Source organism: Capricornis sumatraensis, chromosome 8 (assembly GCF_032405125.1).
Source record: "Capricornis sumatraensis isolate serow.1 chromosome 8, serow.2, whole genome shotgun sequence".
Classification (NCBI taxonomy): domain Eukaryota; kingdom Metazoa; phylum Chordata; class Mammalia; order Artiodactyla; family Bovidae; genus Capricornis; species Capricornis sumatraensis.
Window position 1 is genome coordinate 94,848,413 of NC_091076.1, and position 19,964 is coordinate 94,868,376.

Consider the following 19,964-nt stretch of genomic DNA (forward strand, 5'->3'; position numbering starts at 1 on the left):
TCTCACACAGGTATGTTAGGACCTGGCTGAATCCTCCTGGATGAAGTCAAGAGGGCGACTGTACCTTCTAGGGCCGGGGGAGTGAGGGGCCCAGGTCTTGGTGTGGGAGGGGGCCACGCTTAAGCCCACATGGTATGAGCGGAGTCTGGGCACCTCAGTTGGTCAGTGATGCTGGGGGTACAGTGGCAGCATGGGGCATTTCAGATCAACACACTTTATTCAGCACCAGTGGCAGCTCAGGCTCTGCACCAGGGACAGAGATGAATAAGACAGTTCCTGCCCACAAAGGGCTTACAGTCTAGGAGAGACCAACCAGCTTTTGGTTGATTATTATACTGTGGATTCAGGTAAAACATGGTAGTGGTGGCAGGGTGGTGACCCAGAGCACCTAACCCCGCCCTGAGCTTCAGCTGGTGCCTGAGCTGGAGGGTAACCAGGTGGGGGGTGGGGGTGGGAGGAGGGCTATTTTAGCTTGGGGAGCAGGCACAGGCAAAGGCAGAGGCAAGAAACATCCAGGTGTACGTGGACCACCAAGAGCTCAGGGAGGCAGAGTGGTAGGGGGCAGGGAGCGGGCTGCAGGGAGTGCTGGGGAAATACCACGGGGGGTGGTGGGTCATCTCAGAAGAGGCCTGGCCTCTGCCTGGATATAGCATCGCCCATAAGCGAATCCTTACTGTATGTATCCTGGCTGAGGGCTTCAGTCTACCGGGGAATCCTGCTTGATGGGGCCAGCCTTTAGTCCAAACTGATTCCCCGATGTCCACCAAGAGGACATTTTGGCCATGATGGGGCAAGTGCTTGGAGATGGTTCAGGCCCAGGGACCCTCCCAGCTTTAAACACTGGTGACAGCCCCTGAGAGTGCTCCTCACCCCCACCCACAAGAAATTAACAACAGTCTCTCACTGTTACTGTCACACCCTCTCCTGGACTCTGTTCTGGGGGGGGTTCCAGAGGGAGGGGCTCTGGGGGAGGTGGAAAGGAGCATCTGCTGACAGAGGGCTGTTTCCCTGCCTTGGACAGGATGCAGTATGTGCCCAGAGGAAAGGCCGGCCCAGGGCAGGGCTCCAGCCCAGATCCAGAGTGCGTGTGTTGAGGGGTTGGGAGGAAACCCGATGCATTTGTTCCCTGGTTCCAACCTCGGAGGAGATGGAGACCCAGCAGTTCCTGCCTTGGAGGGTCCAGCTAGGGGGAAGGCAGCAGGTAGCGGGTGAGCAGGTAAAGCAGACTGACGATGCCGGCCAGCCCCGTGAGGACCCCGAGCCGCAGTGGCAGGTACTCCAGGGAGTGCTCCAGCTCCGCGTGCAGGAGGACCACCTGGCGTTTGGTGACGCTCCACTCGCCCGAGTTGTCTAGAACGTGGCGGGCCATGCGGACCTTGTCCTTCAGGGGCAGCTGGGCCTTGATCCGGGCCTCTGCGTCCTCACGGCTCAGGTTGTTCCGCCGCATAAGCCGGGTCAGCTGTGTGTCTCGGTCACTAAGGACCAGGCAGAAGGGCTGCTGAGGCACTGCAGGCTCTGGACTTCCTCGTCCCTTGGTACAGGGGTGGGCAGCCCTGGAAGCTTGGGCTTCCCCCCACCTCACCCCACTCTTCATGAGCACCCTAGCACCGCTGTGGGCTACCTAAGCCCCTTAGAATAACTGGGGAGGGGAAAGAGGGGCAGCAGCTGTTTTCTGCCATCTGGGGTCTCTGCTTGGCTACCAGGCCCGAGATTCCTTGATTTTAAAATGGGAGGATTTGGTCACCTGGAATCAGCGACATCCTGCATCCCTGGATGGGTGACCTTTACTGAAAGGCCTGGGTCTGCAAGCTAAATGCTTCCTGCAGTTCCCCTGGGGACCAGGGCCTGCAGCATAAAAATCAGCTTCCTGGCCTTCCATAAAGAGCCCTCTCCTTGTCTCCCCACACCCACCCCAGCACATTCAGAGCACAAGGACTGTGCTGAGACGGTGGCCACTGGGCTGGAGGCCACGGAAGAAGCAAGATGCCCCAACGTGCTTCCAGCAGGAGCAAGGACTTGAGAACTGGGTCCCCTTGGCCCTTGAGACAGGACTGAGCATGCACAGTAGGCCAAGCAGCACCCAAGTCTCCCAGCTCCAGAGGAAAAACAAAGAATGCCTCTCTTGCCTGCTCTGATGTTACTGCCTGGTCCTTCCTCAGCAAGCTCCCTGTCCTGCTTTGGCTACACAGGCACTGTCCAGCTGTCCTCTGGAGCAGGGTCATCTTTAGCAGCCCCCTAGCTCTCTGACGGCCTAAGCCCCTAGATGGGAACAACGGGGTAAAAGGCTGCAGCAGCTGTTTTCTGCCATCTGGGGTCTCTCTGCTTTGCCACTAGGCCAGAGTTTTTCCAGTTATAAGATGGGAAGATCTGATGACTACAGTTTAATCCCTCTAGTCTACCTGTGGCCTAGACCTGAGGACCTCCTGGGATGTCAAGACAGAAAGGACAGATATAACCTGAACACTAGCCAATTCCAAAGCCACTGAGGACCGAATGTGGCAGAAAGTCATTTCTGGCTGACCAATCAAGGAAGACCTTGTATAAAGATGGCGTTTGTACTGGCCTCGAAAAGTTGGTAGGACTTCTGACTTCCTTTGTTAGGAGGATAGCATGCTGTCAAGGTCATGGGGCCAGTTCCCACCTGGCTGAGAACAAGGACTATATGCAATCCTTGTCAGGGACTCTGCAGATCTGTGGCTGGGAAAGTCTGGCTGAGAGAATGGAGATGGCTTGGGGCCACCAGTGAGCACTCATCCTTCAGAGGGTAAGGCTGAGACCAGTGGGCCTCCGGGGATGTGAAGGCAGAACTCGCCGACAGCCCTTCCTGGAGCTCAGAGAGAGTCCCATATGGTTAGTTTAAGGACTGATGTTATTTGGGGTAAGGGAATTTTTGCCCAAATATTTACCCCACAATTGGCAAGCTCCTCAAAAAAGTGAATAATCACGTTTTGGTATCATCACACTTTGGTAAATCCCCCATATTAGCTCAAATGCCCAAGGGGTAGTTTGCCAGTTAAAGGAGTCCTTGTGGGGATGGACTTATTTTTGTTGAGTGTAGATCCCTTTTATGAAAGACAAATAATCCTTCATTTATCTCCTGGGTATCTCTCAAGAGTCATATAACCACATGTGATATCAGCGGGGGATGTATGGTACCCGGAACGCTGGGAAGGCTCTGGCCAGTGAGTGGGGCTGGAGGATCTCCTGGGAAGCTGGCAAATCCACAAAGCCCCATCTATCTGCCAGGAGCCACAGCTGTCTCTGCTCTTGGCAAAAGGAAAGCATGGGAGGAGGAAGGTGGAAACGTAGGCCTGAGTCACCTGGTGACTGCAGATGCAACCAGGTCCTAATTTGTTTACTCAGGACAAAGAATCTGCCTGCAAAGCAGGAGACCTGGGTTCAATCCCTGAGTCGGGAAGATCCCCTGGAGGAAGGAATGGCAACCCACTCCAGTATTCTTGCCTGTAAAATTCCATGGACAGAGGAGCCTGGCAGGATACAGTCCATGGAGTCACAAAGAGTTGAACACGACTGAGCGACTGACACTTTCACTGAAACATTATACTCTGAGGTTTTTTGTTGTTGTTTTTTTTTCCGATCCCTTGGTACAAAGTTTGGAATTATATTAAAACTAAGGCAAAGAGAACTCTGTCTTCATGGAGTCTGCTTGGCCTCAGTTGACAGTCTTTCCCAAACAGGGAACAAAGAACCCAGAGAAGCTACAGGTTTACACGGGTAGACACAGGCCAGCGGGGGAGAGAAGAGGAGGCCTGAGTCCCTGCTCCAGGCTCAGTAGATTCAGGCTGCCTTTAAATGACAGCCCAGGGCTAGGAGCTGGGAGGGCAGGGTGATGGGGGCGCTGAGCACTCCAGGCCCTGCCTCCGGTGTTCCAGGAGCCTCCCCTGCATTAGTCTCTTGAGAGCCACCCTGTGCCCAAAATACCTGCAGAGCCAAGGGCCCACCTCTGTGTCTGCTGTATCTGTGGGTGGCATCCCGGAAGTTTCTGGAAGGCAGAGACACCCTGAAACCTCATCTACACTCACACCCCACTGGGACTATGACTCATTTTCTCTGACAGTTTGATCCTCTTGTTTGCCAAACCTGGATGCCAGTCTGCTCCATGTCCTGAGGGATTCTGAGAACAAAGCACCTTTTTTAGCTGAGTTCTGACAGCTCCTTCTCTGCAACTTTCAGCTCATACATATTGCCAGTGGGTGACCCTAGACAAATTCTGTAACTCCTGGTTTGAGTTTCCTGTGCCCCAGGAATATCAACTCCTGTCCTGACTACCTTCTGTTGAGAGGTGAATTGATGTGGGAGCTGTTTGGAAAGTTGAGAAGCACTACAGGAGGGAAAAGGAAACCACTGAATAGAACATGGTCCCCCAGGGCAGGGCCCAGCATCTGGGCTGAAATGCCTCCAAAAGCCAGCAGGGGGAGCCCTTCCCAAGCACTAGAGAGACACCTGGGGGCCATCACTTCCCACATCCACCCCCAGGCATATCTGGGCCTGGCTCTGTAGATGTCAGTTTCTACAGGCTCTGGGCACTGCTACCCAACCCCCCCGGGCCTCTTGGTCACCATGTGGGGAAAGGGTAAAATGCGATCAGCCATTTCACAGGCACGTGCCTTACCCAGGGGGTGCTCCTTTCCAGCCTCAGTCGGGCCAGGCCGTGCCACACACTCACCAGTATACCACCACCGTGTGCTTCATGTACTTGAGCAGTTTCTTGGTCTCAAAAAGCAGGGGGATGTCCAGAATCACATAGCGGTATCCTGGGGAGAGGCCAGGAAATGCACAAACTCAATTCTGTAAGCACACACAGGACTACATGCTCAGTGTGGGAACGAGCCAAAACCATTGTCCCCCACCATCAGGAGCTCCCCGACAGAACAGGGAGACCTTCTAAGGAAAGGCATAACCTGAATGCTGCTGCTAAGTCGCTTCAGTCGTGTCCAACTCTGTGCGACCCCATAGACGGCAGCCCACCAGGCTCCCCCGTCCCTGGGATTCTCCAGGCAAGAATACTGGAGTGGGTTGCCATTTCCTTCTCCAATAACCTGAATGCTAGCTGGTTCCAATGCCACTCAGGATAGAATATTGCAGAAAGTCATTTTGGGGTGGATGATCCAGGAAGACCTTATAGAAGGGATGGCATTTGTAGTGGCCTTGAAAAGCAGGTAGGACCTCTGAGACTTGAAAATGAGGTGGGCGGAGGTGAGGGTTCCAGGAATGGGAGTGGCTCTGGCTGAAGTAGAGGCCTGGAGCAGAGTGAGGCGAAGCTGACAAAGGGTTGAGTTCCCCTGATCTGAAACCCAAAGAGTTGCCACTTCTGAAGGGAGATGACACAGCCAAATTATAGGAGACTGGAGAGAGTTTCTGGGAGTAGCTGGGTCCTTTCTGCCCTATTTCACCCACCTTTCCTCAAAAAAAGAGCAAAAAGGGCTTCCCTGGTGGCTCAATGGTAAAGAACGTGCCTGCCAACGCAGGGGACGTGGGTTTGATTCCTGGTCCCAGAAGATCCCACATGCCGAGGGGCAAGTAAGCCAGTATGCCACGACTACTGACCACTTGTTCTGGAGCTTAAGAGCTGCAACTGCTGAAGCCCGCGCACCCTAGAGGCTGTGCTCTGCAACAAGAGAAGCCACCACAGTGGGAAGCCTGAGCACAACTAGAGAAAGCCCAGCGCAAGCAGCAACGAAGAGCCAGCACAGCCAAAAATAAACTAATTAAATTAAAAAAAAAAAGAGGTCCTCCTCCCAGGAGCCAGGTCCAAGCCTGGCTCCCTGCTGAAGAGTCCCGCAAGGCTATCTATAGATTCTCTCCAAAAAACTCATACGTGGGCAGCGGGAGCCGCCCCAAAGGAAAGAGGCTGCTTCGTGGCATCAGAGGTAGAGCTCCAGCCAGGGAGTACATGTACTGGTCTGGAGGTGTTGGGGTGGTTATGACTAATACTACGGAACCAACTCCCACGGGGTAAAAGACGCTGTCTAGCCCACCTACTGCATTGGCCAAAAGGTTCATTCGGGTTTTCCTGCAACATCCTATGAAAAAACCTGAATGAACTTTCTGGCCAACCTAATACAAGCCAAGGCCAGTCCAAGGGGGCGGCACCCTCACCGACTGTGAGCAGACACGTCCCTGAGCTACTCACCCAGAGACACTTTGGGCTCCTAGTTCTCGACACCAGTGGCCACTGTGTAGTGTCAACAAGCTGGCACGGGTCCAGGAGCAGTGAGAAAGGGCTGGGCCCTGGCTCTGGTCCAGAGACTCATGCCTGGCTTGGACAATGCCCCTGTGAACACTTCCAACCACACGTGGTACCATCCCAGGGGCGTCATAGGGGAGCTGCGCTCCAGGTGGTACAGGGGACATGGTGACCCAAGCCTCTGGGTCTCCTGTTCCTCGGGGCTCGATGCTCAGGAAGCTCAACAGACACCTTCAGGTGAAGCCAGGGTTGAGGAACGGGCTCTGGGATGCACCTTGGTGGGCAGCCCCTGCTGTCTCGCTTCAGCCCCGTTACCAAGCCTCGCCTATGTTGGTGGGTGAAAGGATGACCCAGCTCACAGGAAGATGGTAAGGCCTACGAGAGCAAAAGTTTGTAAACCACTCAGCTCCCCCTCACCCAGACCCTCGCTTGAGGCTCCACAGATGATAGCTGCTATTACCAGCATTACCAGTGTTCCTGGAGGAAGGAGGCTGGCAGCGCGGGCTCCCCGCTCCTCCCCAGCCCGGAGCAGGAGCCAAGTCCAGATCCTCCCTGGGCCCTTTATCTCCCTTTTCTGCTCCGCTCTCATCCCTTTCTCTCCCGTCCCTGTCCTTTCTCCTCGGCCCCCTCTCGGGAGCTTGAGGCCAGCTCTTTGGTTCGCTGGCAAAGGGCTATTCAGCTGTCACATCGCTCCTGCTTGATAAGCTCTGCAAACCATCCTGACTCTATTAAGACATCCGTCTGCCTACGCGGAGACCTCCCAACAGCTGGTGATCTTATCTGACGTTTGATTATACCAACTCTGACAGTTGTATTTGTTATACTCATCAGGGGAAAACTGGGACTGAGGAAGCCACAGCTGTCGTCCCCATTTTTCACCTTATCGAGCTGAAAAGAGCTTTCTGGCTTTTATTTAAGTGGTGGTGGTTGGGGAGAGGGGAGGCTGGGTAGATGACACAGCGGGAGAACTTTGGACCAGGTGACATTATCTAATGTGTAATTTCATGAGGGGAGAGCTGCTGCCGCCCTGAAGCTCTGCAGACGTACGTACTCACGCCTGGCCTGGGAAAGATCTCGAGAGGGCAGGAATGAAAGGCAGAAGGCCCCACTCCCGGTTGAGGGTCAGGGGCGGGTGCAGGGGAGGACAGAAGGGGTCCTGGCACAGACACAAGAGGCAGGACAAAGGCAGCAAGAGTCCAGAGACTCTCCTTGAGGGAGGCAGTGGGGAAAGAGGCCTGCGACAAGGAGATGGGGAGCAAAAGCTGGTCTGGCAGGGAGGACACCCAGACTAGCTCCTGCCTGGCCAGGGCTCAGGGGCAGGGAAGGGAGTATCAATGTCAAGGCTGTCTGCCAATTCATCCGTTTCCTTCTGCAGGGAGGTACTGGCCAGGGCGGTGGGGTCGGAGGGGAAGGTCCCCACTCTGTACATGAGAACCTGATGTATGAGAGAATTTGGCCATGATCACAGTGCAAAAGCCTGGAAAAAAACATGAAGGCTCCTCATAGCCTCCAGGAAGCAAAGTCTCAGCCTCGTGACTGGTGACTGATGGCAGACAAGCAGGCAGGCCTTCAACTCAGAGCCTGGGCTGGAGGCTCCACGTCCCAGAGGCTGGCAGGCAGCGCTGCAGGGCCCTGGGCCAGCCTGTCGCCTGATCCCAAGCCACCGCTCTGGGCTCTCCCCCTTCTCCTGGGGGCTGACCCCATCCTGGACAGTAATGATCAGGCCACCCCGACCCCATGATGCCCTGAAGAACCATGCTTGGAATGCAGTGTATGGCTTGGGAAAAAGGCTGCCACAGACCCTGCTTTACAAATATGCTCCTCTCCTCCAGAGCTGCCCCATCACTTGGCTGGCCCTGCACATGCCCAGCTAGCTCTCTCTACTGAGGCCCAGCCCTGAAGGATTATCCTCCACTGGAATTCACCCCTGCCAGCCCTGGCCATGCTGGAGCCTCCCTACCTTCCACCCTGCAAATTTACTCTCCCAGGCAGCTCAACCAGCACCAACTCTGACCATGGTTTACATTTGCTTGGTGACCCACAGTCACGGTGTGGACTCTTAGTCCCTAAGAACTTTCGAGATGGTATTATTAGCCTCACTTTGCGGAGGAGGAAACAGGCAGAGGGGTGGGCTCACTCTGACAGTCATGCAGCTGGAAACCATGAGGGCTGGGACTTAAACTCTGGTCTTATGACTCCATTATTCGTCTGCTATTATTATTCCCTGAAGGTTCCCTGGTGGCTCAGCAGGAAAGAATCCACCTGCAGTGTAGGAGATGCTGGTTTGATCCCTCTGTCAGGAAGATCTCTTGGAGAAGGGAATGGCAACCTGCTCCAGAATTCTTGCCTACAGGATTCCATGGACAGAGGAGCCTCGTGGGCTACAGTCCATGGGGTCACAAGAGTCACACAAGATTTAGTAACTAAACCACGACAAAAACATCAATTATTACTCCCACCCCTACGAGAAAAATCAGATTCCTGGAGTTCAGGGCTCAAAAGCCTCAAGTGCCTCTTCTCATTAAACTGTCCACTCCCTTAAAAGTTGAGGAACATCACTTCATCTTTCTGGGGCTGGTACCCGGCTGCACAGGGGATGCCAATGAGCAGAGTGAATTCGACAGCCTGCATGAAAACTGGTTCCTCCCTCCATGGACAATCTCTCTGCACAGAAACGTTTGTGCCTGGAGGAACTGGCTCTGCCCTGCCTGGTCCCAGGTCCAGGACTTACCCCGGAGGAAGTACTTGAAGGTCTCTTTCATCATTTCCTTGCAGATCTCGGGGTGGGTGATGCTGTTGAGCAGGTGCCGCCGGTCGGGCTGGTTAAAGATCAGGTCGCCCAGGACCTTGCGATCGATGTCGCCATTCTCCAGCAGGACCTCGGTGCCAAAGGCCTCCACGATGCGCCGGTGGGCGGGGTATCCCGGCTGGACAACTGGGGCAGGAAGAGGAACCTGGGTCATTCTCTGGAGTCTCCAGGTCAACAAGGAGACTCCTAAGGGCTACAGGCAAAATGATGGGGCAACCCAGGGGTGCTTCTTTCAGCTGGAGCAAAAAAAAAATGAGGGAGACTTCCTTGATGGTCCAGCGGTTGAGAATCCACCTGCCAAAGCAGGGGACGTGGGTTCGATCCTTGGTTCGGGAAGATCCCATGTGCTGAGGGGGCCACTAAGCCCACATGCCGTAACTACTGAGCCCGTGTGTCTAGAGCCCGTGCTCCACAAGAGGAGCACCGCAACGAGAAGCCCGTGCACCGCAACCAGAGAGCAGCCTTCTCTTGCTGCAACTAGAGAAAAGGCTGCGCAGCAATGAAGACCGAGCATAGCCAGAAATGAACAAATAATGTTTTAAAACCCAGAGGAGGGAAAGCAGTTAGGGTGGGGACCAGAGCCCCCAGAATCCCTCGTGTTGGTCATGGGGTGAGGGGAGGGAAGAGTGAGCAGGAGAGGGGGTGCCGCAGGGCGTGGGAGCAGGAGGCCAGGCTGATGGGAAAGGCCTGTCAAACGGTGAGGCCTGATGGAAGGAAGGAAGCAAGAGAGGAGCTGCAGGGTACAGCTGTGCCCACAGCTCACCGTGCCGGGCAATGACGTCCACATCGATCACCGCACAACCCAGCTGCTGGAACACCTGGATCACCGAGCTCTTGCCCGAAGCGATGCCCCCTGTCAGGCCCACCAGGAACATCTTTCCAGGAAGGAGGGAGGTCGGTGAGACCGAGAATCAGGAGTCCGGAGTCACAGGGGCCAAGTGGTGAGGGTCCTCCACAGGAACGCCGGAAGGTCCTGCCTGTGGGACAGAGCAGGCCTGGTCAGTGTGGGGCCAAGAGGCTGGGGGAAGGTGAGGCAAAGCGAGGCAGACACAACCTGGCCAGGCAGTGCCACGGCTTGAGCCTCAGGGGCTCTGGATCCACCTGAGACACAAAACTCTTTAAGGAGAGGCCTCCGGTATTCTTTTAAAAACATTCACAAAGAAGGCAAACTAACACTTTGCAAATTTAGCTATCAAAACGCTGAATAGGCAGAGCAAAGTCAAGTGCTGTTAAGCAAAGAGAGCTTTCTGGAGGTGGCGATACCCCACTGAGGGCAAACTTCCCACAGGAAAGGGACAGCTGTCCCTCTGGGGTGAACCCAAGGCACTCTCCAGATGCCCCCAGCCTCCACTTCCTCGTCTGGACAAGAGGCTCACAGGAAGAAACGGCCTGCCCGTGTGCCCTAGGGCTGGCACCGGGACAGCCTGGGCAGCTGGTCGGGACTGAGAGGAATAATCCCTCCTCCTCATCGAAGAAGTGACCCAGGTGGGGAGCCCAGCGGCAGGTAGGCTGGGGGGCCACTTAGCCCAAAGTTCGGAGAAGGATGGAGCATGCCAAGAATAATGAGGAAAGGATGACAGGCTTGGCAGGGAGACAGCATTAAACCTGGCGTCGCGACTTGTGGCTCTCAGACGGAGAAGCTACAATACAGCCCAGAGGCTAGAAGCATGTATCCCTTCAAATTCAGCTCCTCCACTTACATGCCATGCAATCCAGGGCAAGTCACCTCCCTCTGGGAACCTCAGTCTTCTCATCCATAAAATGGGGATGACAGAACCTGCCTCCTAAGGGCTTTGTGCAGAAACTCCGCAGACTGACTGAGAAAATGCATCTCCAGCCCTTAGCACACTACCACTCACATGCTAAGTGACCAGGAATGGAGGTGAGGGTGCTGGTGCAGGGTGGCCGCTGGGGGTGACGCTCGTGTGGCAAGGCACGGAGAGGAAAAGAGACTTTCACAAAATTAGGTCTCCACTCCTGCAACTGCAAACTCTCACCGTAGATTTTAAGCTATGTTGTATTTTCAGGACATGGTTACCATGTCCTGGACTTTGTTCCCAAGCTGGGAGAAATTATATTGAAGGCCAGGTCTCTCTCATCCTTCCTTCAGAAGTGTCGAAGCATTTCCAGGACCTTGAAATCTGTCACAGGACTTTTTTTTTGGGGGGGGGGGGGGAGTTAAACAGCAGATTTACTGTCCTGATTACACTTTGTTTGAACTTATATTCCAGCAGTCATGTACGGATGTGAGAGTTGGACCATAATGAAGGCCGAGTGCCAAAGAATTGATACTTTCAAATTGTGGTGTTAGAGAAGACTCTTGTGAGTCCCTTGGACAGCAAGGAGATCAAACCAGTCAATCCTAAAGGAAATCAACCCTAAATATTCACTGGAAGGACTGATGCTGAAGTTGAAGCTCTAATACTTAGGCCACCTGACACGAACAGCTAACTCACTGGAAAAGACCTTGATGCTGGGAAAGACGGAGGGCAAAAGGAGAAGAGGGCAGCAGAGGATGAGATGGTTGGATGGTATTACTGATTTAATAGACAGGAACTTGGGCAAACTCCAGGATGGTGAGGGACAGGGAGGCCTGGCGTGCTAGTCCATGGGGTCACGAAGAGTCAGACACGACTTAGCGACTGAACCACAGTACTGAAATGAGCCGATGAAGGAAAGGACAGGGCCTGCATCTCCACAGGAGCCTGACACCTCATCAATGAGAGCAACCTGGTCGCCCAAGTTTGCTGGGTTGGGTAAAGAAGCCTGGAAGACCACGTGGCTGAGCACACCTCACCTCCTGCCTGTACACAGGACAGGACCCTTCTGGAGACCTACTGCACCAGGTCTCGGGGGAGAGGGGTGGAGGCACCCAGGGGGTTCTGCTGTGTCACAGGGCTTCGGACGGGCTCTTTGTTTATGATGATATAGATTGAGGACCAGAGAAGAGGGGACTTGCCCAGGATCACAGCTAAAAGCAGAGACTGGATGGAAATCGGGGCTCCTAACTCTGTGTCCAGACCTCTGCCTTCATGTACTCAAGGAATGGGAAATTAATTTACATTTAGATTAAGAAGAAATAAGGAGGGTGCGTACATCTGCAGGGCCAAAGAAAAATGTTTTCTTGACGATCACACTGCTTTTCCCTCTGCAGAACAGGGGGCCGAGTCTAGCGCACGACCATCAGGGCACAGGCTCAGTGTCTGCCCCTGGCTCCTGGGGTAACCTAGTGAGGATCTCCCCTTCTCGGGGCCCTGGCTGACTATCTGTAGAAACAGACTCACAGCGGCTTGGCCTCCGCTGGGAAGGGCGAGAGCATGGAGGCGTGCATGCTCTGGGAGGCTGCGAGCCCCTGGCTTAAAGGGGCCAGACAAATACCAGCTGTTCCAGTCCCATAAGCCCCTCCACAGCACGCTCCCTCACAAACCGCTGACTGAGCCCCTCTGGGCTTTGCAGCAACCAAAGCAAAACACAGGTCTTGCCCCTCAGGAAAGCTTGGCGAGACAGACAGTAACAAATGAAACCAGCCAAGAAGAGAACACTGACAGGAGACCGAAAGCTGTCACATGGTGCCCACCCTGGGGCTCGGGAGCGCCGGTCTGCCCCCAGGAGCCGCCCGGACCCAAGGGCCCACCAGACCCTCAAGGCTCAGCAAGGAGGAAAGGTTTAGGTTCCAAGCTGCCTGGAAGTCAGGCTCCTGGTCCTACCCAGACCTGCCCTGTAGCTCCGCCCCAGCCACCTACAGGAGCAGTGGCCACCTCTGACATCCTCTTCCTGGTGTGGCTCAAAAACCATCACTTTGTAGAAGCTCCAGTTCCCCTCACGGCACTGCCATCCTAAAGTTGGCTGTGATCTGAATCCCCTATGAAACTCTAGAAAACGTGCAGAAGAATCCCAGCATCCGCCCTAGTCCCCTGCCTCTGAATCTAGGGCGGGAACTCTCGTCCCAGCCAATCAGACACCAGAATCCCGGTGAAAATGGAAGGCCGTGGACTGGAGTTGAGAGGCCTGGTCCCAGCCTCTGCACTCTGCCAGAAAACTAGCTGTGATTTTGGGAAGCCTCCTCGGCAGCCTGGCCCAAGGTGGGAAGTGCTCCGAAGAGAGAAACAGCAGAGCCCCAAACGCCTGGCCCCGTCTGATTCTGTCTCCACACCTGTAAACGTGGGGCTGGGCTTCCAGCAGAAAGAACAGCAGCAGCCCGGGGTAGGCTGTGAGTCACGCTGGCGCGTCCTTCCTCCCCTCCTGTGGTCCAGTGAACTTCCCAGGGCGACCAAAGAATGACAGGCCCACTGGAAGCCGGCCGTCTCCCTCCTCAGCACCCACAGCTGTTCAGAGCGTTGGCTTAGCTGGAGAAGGAAGGACAACACCAGGGCCCACAGCGACAAAGAGAAGCTAGTGAGTGGGAGCTGGATTCCAGAACCGGTCCTGGGCCTGGGATCCCGGGGCGGCGGGGAGGAGCCAGGGAGTAAAGCAAGGGTAGGACTGGGAGTAGAGAGGTGGGGGTCTTCAGCCCTGTGAGGTGACGACAGAATGCTGGTGTGCTCCACTACTGCTGGGCCCTTTGGTTTTAACCTCTTGGGCCCCCATGGTCTGGAGACGACAAAGAAAATACATTTGGGGAAGGCTGACCTCTCTTGGAATCTCCCCTGGCAGGGTTTCTCAGGGAACAATGAGAGTAGATTGTTTCACGGGCCTCCAGACGGCGCCGTGCCATCTGGGGAATTCTCAATCCACCATGCCCACCCTGCTAACCTAAGCCACCCGCACCCTAGACCCCTGCAGAAGCCCGTGACCTGGCACCCCCTCCCCCCAGGCCCTGCCTTGCTTCTCTCAAGGCAGCCAGGCTCGTGGCTTAACGTGAACATCTGCTCCTGTCATTCCCGTCTAAAACCTTCGCTGGTTTTCTCCTCCTCCTCCTCCTCCTCGACTTCGGAGGGTCCTGTGATACCGCTCACTGTCCACCCCCGCTCCCATCCCCTCCGTCACTCCTCGTCCGCACCTGTGCTCGTCACACGTGCCTGCTGCCTGTCCCTGAACACGCAGGCTCTTTCCTACCTCGGAGCCCCCACCTCTGTGGTTCCCCTGTCCGCCGCCCTCACCTCCTGGCTGACTCCTCAGCCAATCAGGCACCAGGCACTGTTCAGAACAAGGGCGCCTGCCCCTCCCGGAGCTCACACTCCACTGAAGGAGGTATAGAAACAGAAAGCTCACAATATGGGAAGCAGTGCTAAGTAGGGGAGGGGATCAGGAAGGACAGGGGTCCTTGCTTTAACTGAGGCACCAGAGTGGTCACCCTGAGTCAGGGCCTGACAGCAGCAGGTCACCTCTCCCAGTACAGCCTCGTGCCCCTCTTAATCCAACCTGGGCCCCTCACACCTCTCACCGCTTCATTTCCTCTTCCTCCCTTGCGCCCATCTGGCTTTGTACTTCTGTTTGCATGATGTGTTAGATAAATTAAGCTCCACAAGGCCACAAGCCGTGTCCAGCGCTTGGACCCTTTTGTCCCTAGCATCTAGCCCAGGGTCCAGGGTCTGTCACTCACCAGGTGATACTGGTCACCTTATTTAACCTTCCTTTGAGTTATATAACCCTCATCTGTAAAATGGAGCTAAGGAGCCCTACTCCTGGTTGCCATGAAAAGTAAATGAATTAATATATGTAAAGCGCTTAAAACAGTACTTAGCACCCATGGAGCTCTCCACCAAAGCTCCCTTTTAATTCTGATAGTGTTTGATGACCATCGTAGAACGAACGACAGAACAACTCCATGAGCAGGGAAGGGGACCGGAAATACTTGGGGCCACATTCTCCCTTCATCAGCACAGGGGAGGCTCCCAGCGTGCTCCTCTACCCAGGAGAACACACTGCTCACTGCTAGTAAATCCCTTCTGGAGAAAAGAGGAGACAAACAGAACACCCAGCAGCTTCAAGCAGAGTAAGGAACTGATATGTAAATGGACACTCTCTGCTCCCTTAGGAGAGCTTGGGGCTTGGTTGGGAGAGACTTCTCTTGTTCTGTGTCTCCCAACCAACAGCCCCACACCTGCCGGCTGGGGCCAGGAGTCTGCTCCCTCATTAACTTCCAGCCTCCTTCCTCCTCTGCAGCCTCTCAGGACTTCACCCTGGGCTGGGCCACGAGCCTTTCCTTTGAATTACTTTCCAAAGCGGGTGTATCCACTTTGCTCCAATGATCAATATAATCATTCATGAAAACGAGTCGTTCCCTACCTTGGGACCCAATTATTTTCTTGTGGAACCAGAGGTTGCAAAAATATATTGTTTTCCAGTTAACTAGTAAGTGCTATTTTTATCTATGCTTTCCCCACTCCTAATCTTTCATTATTGGTGAGAGGCTGCTGTTTAAACCTGAGTCCAAGCTCTCCTCGTCCGCTGGACCTATATTAAGTCAGCACCTCCTCCTCCAGGCTGCTAGGAGCTGGCGGGAGTCCCCAGAGCAGGGGTGGCGCTCAGCCTGCCTCTCCCTCTGCCCTGCCAACACCGAGGAAAGGCAGGTCTCTCTTCTAGAGCCCCCTCCAGGCACACACCACTGCTCCAGGGAGGTTTTATGGGCGGACATGGAGGTTGTTTGGACTGGACAACTATGTAGGGTCACACAGAAAAGTGATCACAGGGAAGGGCAAACCTCAGGGGCTGTGAAGTCACAGGGGCTGTGAAGTCACAGGGCCTGGGCTGGGATGGCAGCCATGTGGCCTCGGGCAATAGACTTCAGCGCTGTGGGCTTCTGTTTCCTTACGTATAAACTGGGATTAATAATGAGTACTTGGGACTTTCCTGGTGGTCCAGCGGTTAACACTCCAAGCTCCCAATGCAGGGGACCTGGGTTCAATTCCTGAGGGGGAGCTAGGATTCTGAATGCTGCATGGCGCAGTCAATAATAAAAATAACTACGCACAGGGGTTTCATCAGGACTGAATGAGGTACCATATGCCACCATCGCCTCATCTTCCCTAACTCCGCGTGTGACGCGTCTGTGCGGTGGTCTACTCCTTTCCCTGAAGGGCACCTCCGACCTTTCAGTTGCTCAGCCCCAAACCCTCAGCATCCTTCCGGTTCCTCTCTCACCATCTTCATCCAACCCACCTGCCCCTGCCAGCTCTACCTCCCAGACACGCCTGGTTCCCCCCAGCCCTGCGTCTGGCTCCCGGGTCACTGCAGTGATTTCTGAGTGATCTGCTGCCACCTTTGCTCCCCGACAGTCTGCTGGTCACACAGCAGCTAGCGTGATCCTAAGATCACCTCTCCGTCTCAGAGTTCCCATGCGTCTCTGGACAGACTCAGCTCCAGCCTCTCTGGGCACTTCCTCCCACTCCCCCCGTCAAATGAGACCCTCCAGTCACCCTGGCCCCTTGCTACCCCTTGACTGTGCTGGGCACCTCCCACCTCGGGCCTGTGGACACGCTGGCTGTTCCCTCCACATGCAGGACCCTTTTCCCAAAGGTCACAAGGCCCCTTTCCCCTTCTCTGTCCCACTGCTACCCAATCAGACTGTCCTGAATATATAAAGTAGCATCCCTCTGTTTCCCTCATGTTCCACGTTTCTTCACTGCGCTTATCACCCCTCAAATACGTCTATGTGATTATTTGATGTAATGTGCCTCTCCCCCTAGAATCTGAGCACTATTGTATTTCAGGTGCTTAAAACAGGGCCCAATAAGTAGAAGGGCCTCAAAAAGCATCTATTGAATACACAAAGTGTCAGTCGTTCAGTTTGCGATTGTATAGACTGTATAGCCCTCCAGGCTCCTCTGGCCACGGAATTCTCCAGGCAAGAATATTGAAGTGGGTAGCCATTCCCTTCTCCAGAGGATTTTCTCGACCCAGGGATTGAACTCCGGTCTCTCGTGTTTTGGGTAATTTTTACCATCCAAGCCACCAGGGAAGCCCCTGAATACATGAAGCACACAGCTAAATGTCCAGCTCATGGGTAAGCAGGGTTAGGGTTAGTTGCTCATTCTGAGGCATGAGGCAGATGCCCCCACCCCCACCTCCCAGGGTAAAAAAATTGGAGATTCATTCTCTATTGACCAAAAAACTCCAAGACGTTCACAGCAGAACAATTAAGGGAGGAGGCTGGACCCTACAGAGGCCACATATTTCTCATTCCTGAAGTCAGACCTCCCTGAACACACATGGACAGAAAAGGCTCCTAGGAGGCCAAAGGGGAATCATGCCAAGGGATGATCTACCCAGATGCCTTTTCGGTAGGATCCATCTTGGCTAAAAGATGCGTATGCCCACATGGAAGGATCTTAAGGTATAACGAATATGGACTGTGAACCAGGCAAATCGTAATGACTAGCCAAAGGAAATGGGGAAGAAATACCCCATAAAAGTAATCAAACTACCACGAGGCCGAGACTCAGCAACTCAGGGACTCCCCCTTTGAGTCTGCCCCGTGTGTCTAACCATACGTACTGCAGTCTTTTTCCTCCTAATAAATACTTTACTTGCTTCAACACTTTCCGTCTTTGTGGAAATTCTTTTCTGCAGAGCTGAAGGGCCAGGGCCCTTGTCACTGACCACGGGTCTAGTGGCTAGGATCCAGAGCTTTCTTGCCGCGACCCAGCCTCAACCTCTGGCTGGGAACCCAAGCCCCACTCCAAAGCCACTGCAGGCTGAGGTCACATGAGATCAACTCTAGCAAATATACAGGGATACCTATATGAATTAAAAGAAAAAGTTCCACTCAGCTTATTAAGAGAAGCATTTCAAATAAGAGTTAGGTTTAACAATGATCAAAACTAGTTATTTTGGTCGGTTTTGTATTTTACAATTTTGGAACTCAGTCTAAAAGAAAATGTTTAATAGTATGACAGCACAATTTTCAAAAATGTTTTAGTTTTTATGAGTATTTTTGTAGCAGAGCAGAACAACAAACCAAAGACTTTCGAGTATAAAACTGATTTGACTAGAAAAAGAAATTCTGTGGAGGAAATTAAGTGGAAACAGGAGTTCAAGGCGGAAAAAGGAACATGTAAAATTTCAACTGTTCAATAAAAGCTGGTTTGTGTAATCTTTTCTAAGGATGAGGGAAAATCAAATCACTATGGTATTTAGATTCCTTTGCAGACTTAAGTGCCTTGACAGTTTCATTTTAAAGATGTCAATATTTACAATTAACCAGAAATCACAGCCTTTGCAACTATTGAAACTTTCAGAGGAAAATTTTAGCAACCTAAAAATGTGAAAAGTGGGTAGTTTCCAAAAGGAAGCTGAGCTCAATGGCTACTGCTGGCCTGCCTTCAGTCGTAAGGGCACAGGAACCAAGTGAGGTTCTGAACCCTTTGAACAGGCTTCCCATGAGGACAGTTTCAGACCTTGATCTAAAGAAAGAGGATTTGGTGGGAATTTAGGGCCCTCATAAGGGAAAACTACTCCAACCGGCCTGTCCACTTCCTATCATAGCCCTATCTCTATTATGTCACCGTGTCCCCAGGCTTGTCCGCACCCTGCCAAATCCATCTGACTTATTTAGGCAAATCTGCACTCCAATATTCTTGCCTGGAGAATCCCAGAGACGGGAGCCTGGTGGGCTGCCATCTATGGGGTCGCAGAGTCGGACATGACTGACGTGACTTAACAGCAGCAGCACTCCCAGCCCCAAAGAAAACACATTTCAAAGCCTTCCATTTCCTCAACTTTAAAACTAGGCCTTAATGTCAAGGTTCATTTGGGTGAAAACTTCCCCATAACTAAGAGACAGAAAAATTTTTGCAAACTTCGTAAACAAACTCAGCGCCAGAGGCGCCAACGCCTCCATCTGGGAAGCGGGGAGGGGGGAGAGAAGTAGGCTGCTCTTTTCATCAACGCAAGAGTTGGGAACTCCATGCCACCAAAGTTTCATGCGAGCAAGCAAGAGTCGGAGCGGTACCCACAGTCACACAACTGGAAATGGCAGAGGCTGGATTCAAAAATCAAATTTAGATCTGACCACAAAGGTCTAAAGTGCAGGGGGTGGTTATTTAGTCGCTAAGTCGGGTCGACTCTTGGGGCTCCATTGACTGTAGCTGCCAAGCTCCTCTGTCCATGGAACCCTCCAAGCAAGAACCCTGGAGTGGGTTGCCATTTCCTTCTCCAGGGGATCTTCCCATCCCAGGGATCGAACCCGGGTCTCCTGCACTCTGCAGGAAGATTCTTTACCGAGTGAGCTACGAGGGAAGCGGCTTTGGCCTGAACCTTGGTTTAAATCCACTACTTCCACTGCTTTCTAGTGAAAACCTTTCTCAGTTTCCACAGCTCTAAAACATTACCTTACTTAGTAGGGTTGTTGTCAAGGCAATGAGCCACGGAGGTAAAAGCGTTTGACCAAGAGCTGCTACATAGTATGTGCTCAATAAACTGTAACCGAGGCTCAAAAGAAAGGCGCGTATTCTACGCCAGCCCAGCACGGCTACTGCGCCAATACGGCGCCTGGACACAATGCCTCCAGGCTGGACGAAGCACTACAGGCGCGACAGCCTGAATGACAGAGTAGACAAAGTGACCCCAGGGGCCGCAAACCGGCCAGGCCCCTAACCCGGGTCCGGCCGCTCCCACTTGCCCATGCGGCGCGCTACGTACCCTGGGACTCTGACCCGGCTTGCCCGCCGCCGCTCGCCCAATCTCAGAGGCGCTTACTGGGTGGCTTTCTGAAGACAGGCGGGGCCTCGGGAGCGCGCGCACGTGGACCGGACGTCCGGCCAGCTGAAGTGGGGCGGGGCCGGCGACTGGGGGCGGGACCCGGAAGGCGCGCCTTCCTAGAGTGCTCCGCAGGTGGGGATCGCAGGATTATTGTGCCCTGGGCGCTGAAACATTTATTTGCAAGCTGGAAGAAACTCGGGGCGGGCGGGGCCTAGCTTCAAGTTCGGACTGGCCACCACTAGCTGTGCAGCCTCTGGCATTGGTAACAATAGCCATGGTAGTGGCTGCTGCCAAGTCTTAACAGCA

The 19,964-nt window shown here is 53.8% G+C and overlaps 1 protein-coding gene across 2 annotated transcripts; it reads right to left on the reverse strand.

Annotated features, from left to right (window-relative positions):
* Nucleotides 1–461: 461 nt before the first annotated feature.
* DCAKD (dephospho-CoA kinase domain containing) lies at nucleotides 462–19,670 on the reverse strand. 2 transcript variants are annotated; one of them, XM_068978706.1, is made up of 5 exons: nucleotides 19,599–19,670; nucleotides 9,781–9,994; nucleotides 8,940–9,143; nucleotides 4,688–4,775; nucleotides 462–1,475 (listed from the first exon to the last, which is right to left on the reverse strand). In XM_068978706.1, exons 2-5 carry the CDS (start codon nucleotides 9,890–9,892, stop codon nucleotides 1,184–1,186), a joined length of 696 nt encoding a protein of 231 aa, XP_068834807.1. In that variant the 5' UTR covers nucleotides 9,893–9,994; nucleotides 19,599–19,670; the 3' UTR covers nucleotides 462–1,183. The 2 variants fall into 2 exon arrangements, with proteins under 2 accessions (XP_068834807.1, XP_068834808.1); XM_068978707.1 differs by lacking the exon at nucleotides 19,599–19,670 and adding an exon at nucleotides 19,289–19,378.
* Nucleotides 19,671–19,964: the final 294 nt, after the last annotated feature.